General features: G+C 36.6%; 1 protein-coding gene across 10 annotated transcripts in view; it reads right to left on the bottom strand.

The window, feature by feature from the left end:
• CEP192 (centrosomal protein 192) overlaps positions 1-12,548 on the bottom strand; it is a 181,615-nt gene that overhangs the window by 33,530 nt on the left and 135,537 nt on the right. For all 10 annotated transcript variants that reach the window (XR_012121089.1, XR_012121091.1, XR_012121090.1 and 7 more), the window contains exons 31-33: positions 9,506-9,766; positions 9,191-9,306; positions 7,574-7,683 (exon numbers count right to left, since the gene is read on the bottom strand). Coding sequence is in view for 5 of the 10 variants with exons in the window: in XM_073212683.1 (XP_073068784.1) it covers positions 7,574-7,683; positions 9,191-9,306; positions 9,506-9,766 (487 nt within the window). In the remaining 5 variants the exon portion in view is untranslated. The remainder of the gene's footprint in view (positions 1-7,573; positions 7,684-9,190; positions 9,307-9,505; positions 9,767-12,548) is intronic.

The following is a 12,548-nucleotide window of genomic DNA, read 5'->3' as shown; positions in this document are numbered from 1 at the left end:
TGCAAGCAAATGGACTGACCCACTACTGCTGTGGACCAGCTGGGGGCCAACCCCACCCACAGAAACCACACAGAGTCTTCTCCTAACACGCAGCTAACCAGGCCACACCCAGAGGCTGCCGCCAGAACGCAGCTACCTGACACAGACAGAGGAAGCTGTTGCAAAGTTCGGAAGGCATGAAGGGGCACCGTTCTTGAAGTAGGACACACACTGAGTGCCTGTGACACCCGGCAATGCCCTAGGCTATCCTGAGGGCTGCCCTGCCCATGACATCTCCAGGGATTAACCAAAGACCGGCACAGGTAGCGAAGGGCAAGGCGACAAGCAAGCAGGAAGGGACTTTGTTCTCTCAGTTGACACACGTGCCATTTGCTGGCGATGACTTCTATCACCATGAAAAGGCAGAAGAACCTGGTCCAGTCCAAAATCACACAAACGCAAGAGAAAGGGCCTGGTGAGACCAATATAGTCAATTTCCCTGAAAAAGAATTCAAAATAAAAGTCATAACCATGCTGATGGAGCTGCAGAGAAATATGCAAGAGCTAAGGGATGAATTCTGGAGGGAAATAACAGAAATGAAACAAACAAGGGAAGGATTTAACAGCAGACTGGATGAGGTACAAGAGACTGTTAACGGAATAGAAATCAGACATCAGGAATACAGAGAAGGTGACACAGAGAGATAAAAAGATCTCTGGGAATGAAAGAATATTAAGAGACTGTGCAACAAATCCAAATGGAACAATATTCACATAATAGGGGTTTCAGACGAAAAAGAAAAGAGAAAAAGGGATACAAAGTTCCTTTCAAGAAATAATTGCTGAAAATTTCCCCAAATTGGGGAAGGAAATAGTCTCTCAGACCATGGAAGTCCACAGATTTCCCAACACAAGGGACCCAAGGAGGACAAAGCTAAGACATTTAATAATTAAAATGACAAAGATCAAAGACAAGGACAGGAAATTAAAGGCAGCCAGAGAGAGAAAAAAGATCACATACAAAGGAAAATCCATCAGGCTATCATCAGACTTCTCAACAGACACCTTACAGGCCAGAAGAGAATGACATGGTATATTTAATGCAATACAACAGAAGAGCATTGAAACAAGAAAACTGTATCCAGCATGATTAACATTGAAATTTGAAGGAGGGATTAAAGAATTCCCAGATAAGCAAAAGTTGAAGGAATTTACCTCCCACAAACCACTTCTACAGCATCTTTTAAAGGGACTCCTCTAGATTGAATTACTCCTAAGGCTAAATAGATATCATAAGAGAAAATAAAATCACAGCAAAGAAAGCAGACCAACCAAATACTAACTAAAGGCAAAAAATAAAATCAACTATGCACAAAAGCAGTCAAGGGAAACACAAAAGAGTACAAAACAAAACACTTAGCATATAAAGAGTGGAGGAGGAAAAAGAAGAAGGGAGAGAAATAAAGAATAATCAGACTACACATATAATAGCATAATAAGTGAGTTAAAGTTAGAAGGTTGGATAGTAAAGAAGCTACCCTTGAACCTTTGGTAACCATGAATCCAAACCCTGCAATGGCAATAAGTATGGATCTATCGATAATCACCCAAAATAGAAATGGACTGAATGTACCAATCAAGACACAGAGTAACAGAATGGATAAAAAAGCAAGACCCATCTACATGCTGCTTACAAGAGATTCACCTCAAACCCAAAGACATACACAGACTGAAAGTCAAGGGATGGAAAAAGATATTTCATGCAAACAATAGGGAGAAAAAAGCAGGTGTTGCAGTAATTGTATCAGACAAAATAGAATTTAAAAAAAAAAGTAACAAGAGATAAAGAAGGACATTACATAATGATAAAGGGGTCAGTCCAATAAGAGGATATAACCATTATAAATATATATGCATCCAACACAGGAGCACCAACATATGTGAAACAAATACTAACAGAATTAAAGGAGGAAATAGAATGCAATGCATTCATTTTAGGAGACTTCAACACACCACTCACTCTAAATGACAGATCCACCAGACAGAAAATAAGTTAGGACACAGAGGCACTGAACAACACAATAGAACAGTTGGACCTAATAGACATCTATAGAATTCTACACCCAAAAGCAACAGGATACACATTCTTCTCAAGTGCACATGGAACATTTTCCAGAATAGACCACATGCTAGGCCACAAAAAGTGCCTCAGGAAATTCAAGATTAAAATTGTACCAAACAACTTCTCAGATCAGAAAGGCATAAAACTACAAATAAATTGTACAAGGAAAACAAAAAGGCTCACAAACGCATAGAAGTTTAACAACATGCTCCTAAATAATCAATGGATCAGTGACCAAATTAAAAGAGATCAAGCAATATATGGAAACAAATGACAACAATAGCACAATGTCCGAACTTCTGTGGGATGCAGTGAAGGCAGCTCTAAGAGGAAAGTATATAGTAATCCAGGCCTACTTAAGAATGAAGAACAATCCCAAATGAATAGTCTAAAGTCACAATTATTGAAACTGGAAAAAGAAGAACAAATGAGGTCCAAAGTAAGCAGAAGGAGGGACATAATAAACATCAGAGAAGAAATAAATAAAACTGAGAAGAATAAAACAATAGAAAAAATCATGAAACCAAAAAACAGGTGGTTCTTTGAGAAAATAAACAAAATGGATAGACGCCTAGCCAGACTTCTTAAGAGAAAAAGAGAATTTACACACATCAACAGAATGAGAAATGAGAAAGGAAAAATCACAATGGACACCACAGAAATACAAAGAATTATTAGAGAATACTATGAAAATCTACATGCTAACAAACTGGATAACCTAGAAGAGATGGACAACTTCCTAGAGAAATACAACCTTCCAAGACTGACCAAGGAAGAAACAGAAAATCTAAACAGATCAATTACCAGCAAAGAAATTGAATCAGTAATCAAAGAACTACCCAAGAACAAAACCCCTGGGCCAGATGGATTCACTGCTGAATTTTATCAGAAATATAGAGAAGACATGATACCCATACTCCTTCAAGTTTTCCAAAAAATAGAAGAGGAGGGAGGACTTCCAAACTCATTCTATGAAGGCAGCAGTACTCTAATACCAAAACCAGGCAAAGACCCCACAAAAAAAGAAAATTACAGACCAATATCCCTGATGAACATAGATGCAAAAATACCCCACATAATATTAGTAAAAGAAATTCAAAAATACATCAAAAAGATCATCCTTCATGATCAAGTGGGATTAATCCCAGGGATGCAAGGATGGTACAACATTAGAAAATCCAACAACATCATCCACCACATCAACAAAAAGAAGGACAAAAACCACATGATTATCTCCAAAGATGCTGAAAAAGCATTCAACAAAATTCAACGTCCATTCATGATAAAAATTCTTAACAAAATGAGTATAGAAGCCAAGTACTTCAACATAATAAAGGCCATATATGACATACCTACAGCTAACATTATACCTAACAGTGAAAAGCTGAAAGCTTTCACCTAAGATTGGGAACAAGACAGGGATGCTCACTCTCCCCACTTTTATTCAACATAGTACTGGAGGTCCTAGCCATGGAAATCAGACAAAACAAAGAAATAAAAGGCATCCAGATTGGTAAAGAAGAAGTCACACTGTTACTATTTGCAAATGACATGATATTGAACATAAAAAACCCTAAAGAACCCACTCCAAAAGTACTAGAACCAATATCTGAATTCAGCAAAGTTGCAGGATACAAAATTAATATACAGAAATCTGCTGCTTTCCTATACACTAATGATGAACTAGCAGAAAGAGAAATCAGGAAAACAATTCCATTTACAATAGCATCAAAAAGAATAAAATACCTACGAATAAACCTAACCAAGGAAGTGAAAGACCTATACCCTAAAAACTACAGGACACTCTTATGAGAAACTAAAGAGGACACTTACAAAAGGGATTTCATCCCATGCTGTTGGGTAGGAAGAATTAATATTGTCAAAAAGGCCATTCTGCCTAAAACGATCTACAGATTCAATGCAATTCCTATCAAAATACCAATGGCATTCTTCAAAGAACTGGAACAAATAGAGAGTCCTGATATTAACCCAAACATATATGGTCAATTAATATAGAATAAAGGAGCCATGGATATACAATGGGGAAATGACAGCCTCTTCAACAGTTGGTGTTGGCAAAACTGGACAGGTACATGTAAGAGAATGAAACTGGATCATTGCCTAACCCCATACATAAAAGTAAACTTGAAATGGATCAAAAACCTGAATGTAAGTCATGAAACCATAAAACTCTTAGAAAAAAACATAGGCAAAAATCTCTTGGACATAAACATGAGCAACTTCTTCATGAACATATCTTCCCTGGCAAGGGAAAGAAAAGCAAAAATGAACAAGTGGGACTATATCAAGCTAAAAAGCTTCTGTACAGCAAAGGACACCATCAATAGAATAAAAAGGCATCCTACAGTATGGGAGAATATATTCATAAATGACAGATCTGATAAAGGCTTGACATCCAAAATATATAGAGCTCATGCACCTCAACAAACAAATGCAAGTAAGCCAATTAAAAAATGGGCAGAGGATCTGAACAGACACTACTCCAAAGAAGAAATTCAGATGGCCAACAGGCACATGAAAAGATATTCCACATCGCTAATCATCAGAGAAATGCAAATTAAAACTACAATGAGATATCACACCAGTTAGGATGGCCACCATCCAAAAGACAAATAGCAACAAATGTTGGCGAGGATGTGGAGAGACGGGAACCCTCCTACACTGCTGGTGGGAATGTATCCTGGTTCAACCATTGTGGAAAGCAGTATGGAGGTTCCTCAAAATACTCAAAATAGAAATACCATTTGACCCAGGAATTCCACTTCTAGGAATGCAGAAGCCCAGTTTGAAGAAGACATATGCACCCCTTATGTTTTTTGCAGCACTATTTACAATAGCCAAGAAATGAAAGCAACCTAAGTGTCCATCAGTAGATGAATGAATAAAGAAGACATGGTACATATACACAATGGAATATTATTCAGCCATAAGAAGAAAACAAATCCTACCATTTGCAACAACATGGATGGAGCTAGAGGGTATTATGCTCAGTGAAATAAGCCAGGCAGAGAAAGACATGTATGAAATGATTTTAGTCATCTGTGGAGTATAAGAACAAAGAAAAAACTGAAGGAACAAAACAGCAGCAGACTCACAGAACCCAAGAATGGACTAACAGTTACCACAGGGAAAGGGACTGGGGAGAATGGGTGGGATGGGGGGGATCAGGTAGAAAAAGGGGCATTACAATTAGCACAGTTAATGGAGAGGGGGTTGCATGGGGAATGCAGTACAACAGAGAGAAGACAAGTAGTGATTCTATAGCATCTTACTATGCTGATGGACAGTGACTGGAATGGGGTATGTGGTGGCGACTTGAATGATGGGGGGAGTGTAGTAACCATAATGTTACTCATGTAATTGTACATTAATGATACAAAAAAAAGTGCATTTTTAAAAAAAGAAATTTTAGAAGATTACAGTGAGTGTAAGCTGATATTCATAATAATCAAGATATCTGACTATAAAAGTTTAAATCAGCTGTGCAAATATTTACCACTAATTACACATTTAGAAAAGTGAAATTATAAAACTTGTAATTAGTACTATGTTCAAACATGTTATTCAAAATAATCATGCTAAAAGTTCAACTACAATGTTCTCATAGGTGACCTATGGTATTACCCAACACAAAACTAAGTGGGATTGTTCCCTTCCTTCCTCCGGATAATATATATACTATCTCAAGGAATTCAGTATTCTCTGAGGTGGAATCTGGCATCCCGTAGACCTGCATGTAGCCCAACTCAGCCCCATCTTAGGTGGGTGATCTCGGCAGGTTACTTGAGCTTCTGGGAGGGTTTGTCAATATGATGCTTTAAATGACACATTTCCTGAATTTCTGTACTTGTATCTCCCTGGAACATCCTTTGCCATGCTGGTCCCCTTACCTCAGAACCACGTCATTCTAAGTGGGGTACCCTTTCTCTGGGCTCACCTGGATTCCTAAACACAGTTCTGTCATAGCACATGTCATACCGTGCCTCAATCACCTGTTTTTCCCTCAGTCTGAAATCCCCTAAAGGGCAAGGACAGCATCTGTTACCTGTATGGATTGGCACACTGGACTCTGGCTACCTGCCCATTCAACCACCGTATGAAATGCTGCTGAATCACAAAACCGTGCCAAGTTCTGAACCACTACAAACTCACACAACCTATTGTCATCAGTGTTCTGCTGCAACATATTGCTAAGTTTTGTGTTCATGGCATAGTTTCCACTTTTTTTTTGCTCTGAGGAGGACGGAGTAAGGAAGGTGAAACTCAGAGGAGCTAAGTGGCAGAGACGGTTCTGAACTGAGTTTCAACTCCAAATCCAAGGTTCTATCCATACTCTGTTCACTTAACACATGTTGACAAGAACCATTTCAAATCTTGTTATTTTAAAATAATCCACCCCTGCCTTCCCTTTGAGCAAATTATCTAGACTCCTAATTACTGAAAAGATCACAGACTACTCTGTATCACCTCTACATAAGCATAAATATCCTCTTAACTCTATCATTTCATATCTCAGAAGCAATACATACTTCATCATTAGAAAACTAGAAAGCAAAAGTGGGGGTCAAAAACACTACCACCTGAAATTTTACAACCAGAACATAGTCACTGTTAATATTTTGGTATGTATATGCCTGTAATTATACCCCTGTAGCTATATAAAGAACATTAAATTATTTTTACCAAAGTGAGATCTTACTGTGCAACTTTTAAAAATAATTTTTTCTTAATAAATGAAGAGCTTTCCATGTCATTTAACATAGAATCATATCATTTTAATAGCCTAAAGATACTCTATTGCATAATTAAATAATCCCATTTTGAAGCATTTAGGTTAGTTTTAACTTGTTATTTTATCAGCAATACTGTAGTGAAGATCTGTACATTTTACACAGTATGTATGTTTCAATACATATTTTTTTGTCAGTAATAAACAGCATTAAACAGTTTAATTCTTTAGCTCAAACAGAGCTAACCAATCAGGTTAAAGTCACTCTACCACTGTCTATTTTGGATTTTTTGGGGGGCCACCATCACATCCTCCAAAAATCATAGAGTAGGCACAATAGCACAGAAATCTCAAAATGAGTTTTAAGTTTCCAATCATTAAATCTTAAACAGTAATTTGAGCTTAAGGACCATTCTCCTGTTTCCAAGTCTACCCATACAAAAGATGCAATAATATATTACTACTATTTAACATATACATGGCAAAGCTCTCTCATTTTAACTTCTCAATGATTCTGTATGGGATGAGCAGTTAGATATTCATTTTACAGATAAGGAAACTGAATTTCAGCGATGTCATCTATCTGAAGTCAAACAACAGAACTGTGGCTCAAGCTCAGCCTGACGCCACATCTAAACTCAAGTCTTCCTCTTACATTGTATTGCTGGACCAAGACAATACTACAAATGACCCAGAGATTTTAGCCATCTTGAAATTCTTACCTTCAGTTACTAGTAGCTCATCTTGAAAGGCTTCAGCAAAATCAATGATCTGCAGCACACTATTTTCTGGAAATATCTGTCCTATAACCCCTGGTTTATGTAACAGGGCTCTGCCAAATAGAAATTTTTTTTTATACAAAAGTGGTTTTATATATAAAATGACCTTAGTTAGAACTCATTAGTATATGTGGCAAATCCCACTAATAGCATGACATATTAGTAAATAGATCTCATGTCTTAAGTTCTAATGTAAGTCATTTTAAAAACAAAGCCTACTTTGAAAGTTCCCTTAAAAGTTATATATGGTAGTATAATAATCAGTTTCAGTTAGATACTAACATCAAAACAAGAAGTTCCTAATATAAGAGTAGAAAGAAAATTAAAATTACACTTTTTTTAGGTCTTATATTTTTATTATTTGTGATGATTTGGTTATAGTTAGAAATTTACCTCAGAAGAAAAGACTGTATTGAGAAAATGATAAAATTAAACATCAGAGGAAGACATTTAAATGACCATGTAACTGTCTCTCTGGCCTCTTCTAGAAAATTTTGAGGTAAGAGAATTAAAATGTTAATTTCCCCATAAACTCCAATATTTACCAAGGAAATCTCATTACTGTAAGTTTTAAATATGCTGATTTGTATATCCCAGTATAGGAAAAGGAAAATACAAATAAAAAACCTGATAACTGAATTTCTCCAAATGCCAATTTCTATTTCTAAAATACTTAATTGAGAAAAAACCAGGTTTAAAGTTGAGCTCTTCACACTGGGTCTGTTTTCACATCATGTAGTAATTCATGACTGAACTCTTTTTAAACATTTCCAATAATCCTCAACAGGTTAAAAATAAAAATATTTCTTAAGTTATATATCAGAATAAAACAAAGCAAGGCATAAAGTGTTGGAAGAAGTAAAGAATGATATCTGCATGTGCCCCACCCCTGCTGGGAGTCAGTGATTTCCTTCTAAGAGATGAAACATTGTGAGCTTCACTTACTTCATATTCAGGTCCTCTAGGCTAAGAGACAAAATTTTGTAATACAAGAACACTGAATCCAACATACAAGAATGTTAAATCATACCTAAATCTAACTAAATTTAACATCATTTTAGCATATTAAACTATATTTAAACTAGATGCATCAAATTTTCTAGAAGTGTATGATTTATGAAGCTAGCCAAGTTAAACATCTGATTCTTTCAAGTAAATTCACAACATTCCCAGAAATATTCCAGATAAGTCAGGTGCGCTTATACAATACATTCTTTCAGTCAGTAGTTCTTAAAGCTTTTCTGACTGATCTACTTTCACTACAAGGTGGTCCTACTTTGAAGTCTGAGGCCCCTGAGTAAAGGAAAAGAGGCATAGCACACATGTCTAGAAAAGAAGACACACTGCCAAGTTTGGAGAAGACTTTTCTATAGGTGTTTTTTCCTCACATTATGGTAGCTTAACAGCTACATGAATTTTACCAAGATTTTTCACCTACTGGTTCACTAATAAGTAGAGAAACATACTCTATAAATTCCCAATCTCAAACCATACCATTTTTTAAAGCCCCCATTATTTCTACTGAATAGTTCCCAACATCATCTAAGGTAAGTGACCTACCTACGATACTGCTGCCTTGAAATTTCATCTCCACCAAAAAAGCATATAGTTGAAAGTTCTGTTGCAGTTTTATAATTGCTATTTCTGTCTGATGGATTATATATTACAGTAACATCCTGATGCCAAGAAAAAGAATCAGGGGTGAATATTAAACATTTTTCTTGAGTAAGTAATTTCATTCCAAGAAAATCGGTAAGTACTTCTACTTATCTATTATTTTCAGATATTATTTTAGTATTTAGCCATAAAATATAAAATTATTAATTTAACCTAAAAATGGGGTCATATTTCTAATGTATAAACTTTTATACTTACTTGTTGTGTTTTTCCCTTGAGCACAAATTTATCTGGAAAAATCCTTAATACTTCAGGATCCAGCAAAACCTTTTTCTGAGAATCCTTAAAACCTACTGCTTTAACAAAGGCTGCCCGAGAGCCAGTGTTGTGAACAGAAAAAACAATTCTACTTTCTTTGCCAGGTATTAAGTCATTCACTGTTACCATGTAACTGTCAGATAATTTTTTAACATCTTCCAAAATAAGATGACTTGTTCCACCATATCCAGACAAAGGTATCTAAAACCACAGAATACATACATCCAAAGTTATTTTTCTGTAAGCAGAAAGCAGATTAAATAACAGGTAGAGAAGAATATAATACAGATTTAATTAAAATTACTATTCCTTGTATACTTTGGATAGTAGTTATCACACCTCCATTGAAGCATTATATTAAAGACTTTGGCTTAAGAGAAAAACAAGTCAATGAACTATGACACTATTTACCTCCTAATATGCTTAACTATTGTACTGCTAGAACAGCCAAGCTTAGACGATAAAGTAGTAAGATTAGATATTCTTGCTTAAAAAGTGTTTGGGTGAGCATGCTGATGCATGTACTTCACTTTGAAACACACAAAAAATAGATGAATTGATGGTTAGACACATGGTAAAAGAAATAAAGCAAAATGTTAATTGTAGAATTTAAGTAGTAGGGTATGCGAGTGTTCACCACCTAATTATTTTAATTTTTGAAATGAAATGCTTTTGGGGAAAAAAATCTATGGTCATATAATCCTGTTAGCTCCTGGTGTAGCAAAGTCAGAGAGAAGCATGTCAAAGGGGCCAACTAGAAGCCAAGAACACAAAGTTCAGAGGACAAGACACCCCAGAGTAGTAAGGGTGCCAACCGGAACTGTTCCTAAGCCCAGCTGCTCCCACAGGGCTCAGTGCTACAGGAAACAGGATTCACAGAAAAAAACCTGTATGTGAGAATGTAGGAAAATAGGTACCCTGCTGGAAAAGACATTTCATACCCTTTTAAAAATTATTTTCATTCCTATTACATAGGTTTCAAAGAACCCCTTGCAAACCTGAAACTATCACAGCTTACTGAGTTGTGTTATGTACTTAATCAAAACAGCACTTGGAGAAATTAAATTTAGGTTCCTCACAAATTGGTAGCGGTTTGCCTGTTAGTAACAATAACAATGTTTTAAGAGGCTTCTGAAGTTCCTACAAATCCCACCTCAATCAAAGTGAGCTGTCAGTTTCTAGAGCCAAGTGTTTCTAATTTTTCTTTTCTCAAAAAAACTTGCAAATAAATTTTATATATGAAACCAGAAAACACCAGGGAAGAAGTTAGCTTTTGAAAACACTCAAGTGTTCTTATTGTATTTTTAAAGCCTAAGGAATCACAAGTAACTACTGATTAAAAGGTTAAGAAGAATAATTACTGTATAGAACAAATTACACCAATGCTAATTATTCCAAAGATTAAACAAGAAAAATGGATTACTCTAGAGCAGGGTTTCTTCACTTGGGCACTACAGATATTTTGCACTGGATCATTTGATGTGGGGCTGTCCTGTGTACTGTAGGGTGTTTAGCTGCATCCCTGGTTTCTACCCACTAGATGCCAGTAGCACCCTTTTCCTACCCCCAGTTATGACAACCAAAAATGTTTCCCAATATTGTCAAATGCTCCCTGGAGGGTAAAACAGCCTCTGAGCATCACTGAAATATAGGACTAGAAAACAAAGAGCTAGTATGAAAGCTTAGAGCCGACAAAATAGATAAACATGTGTTCTACAGTCAGGCAGCCTGAATTTGAACCTGTCCTAGACCACTTACTGACATATAAGGTGCACGACCATGGGCAGGCATCTCTCTACACCTCAGTTTCCACATGTGCAGAATGGAGATAATGGTATGATCTCATACAGTTGCTTTGAATATAAAATGTGGTAATCCATGTCGTGATTATGAGTAGTTCCTGGCATATACTCAGCATGCAATACATCCATTTTTATTGCCATCCCATCATGCTTTATGGTACTAAAACATAGATAACTTCATTTGTTCCTCGGAACCAAACTGGAAAGTCGGGGTGGCAACTAGGTGCTTTTCAGATAAGGGAGTGAAGCACGAGCAGGTGGAGAGACTGACCTAGGGTGAGTGTGAAGGATCCAGAGGCACAGCTGTTCCCAGATGCTCATCCCTGGAGGCACTGCTCCTCCACCACTGTACCAGCCAACTTATCGAAGCTAAAAGTCTAAAGTTTTGTGAGATAGAAGCCATATTCATCTGTGCACTTCAGGCCCCCATTCAGCCCACCTCTGAGGATATGCAGATGCAGGAGGCATCTACCTAGGAAGGACTCTCACCAGGATCCTGGTTTGTCTTAAGAGGCCATCAACCTGAACTTCTGCTTGGTTGACTATCAAATCAAATGGCTTTGCCCTAAACCACCAGGGAATTATTAGTTCTCCAGAGACTCTTGCTTAAGAATAACTTCACAATCATGGCTGGTAAACCTGAAACTAATCAAAATATACTCAGGATAGTTTGAAAGAAACAGCCGATTTAGTCCTCTCCACAAACCATTTGATCCTTACTTGAAAACAGATCATCAGAGTATGTAACACTTTGGCACTATTTCTCGGGTTCTCATGTAAGGATGTTATTTCTAAAAACTTATACCTTTAAACAGTTTTGCCCACCATAGTTTACAGGACTAAATGAAGAGCTCCACAGAGAGTCTGTCAAGCTCCAGCATAAAATGAAGCTAGGTTTGCATAAATACCTATTTAAAAAAACCAAAACCTCTTAGTTAATCTTATAACTTTATCACATTCCTTCTTTGACACCAGGAAATGCGCTAAAATTTCAGTCCCAGACCCACTGCCAAACAACTGTGCAGTTTGTAATAAAGGTACTTTTACAGCACTTGAGTTTCATTTATGACTATCTTGTCCTTATTTCGTTTTCTCATTGATTAAAGCCTTATGTCTTAGTGCTCTGAATGTACCTAAAGAATTGACTTGAAATTCTTTTAAAAACTATGCTGGGAAGAAAC

Source organism: Manis javanica, chromosome 9 (assembly GCF_040802235.1).
Source record: "Manis javanica isolate MJ-LG chromosome 9, MJ_LKY, whole genome shotgun sequence".
In the NCBI taxonomy this organism is placed as follows: Eukaryota; Metazoa; Chordata; class Mammalia; order Pholidota; family Manidae; genus Manis; species Manis javanica.
This window is presented reverse-complemented; position numbering and strand designations above follow the sequence as displayed.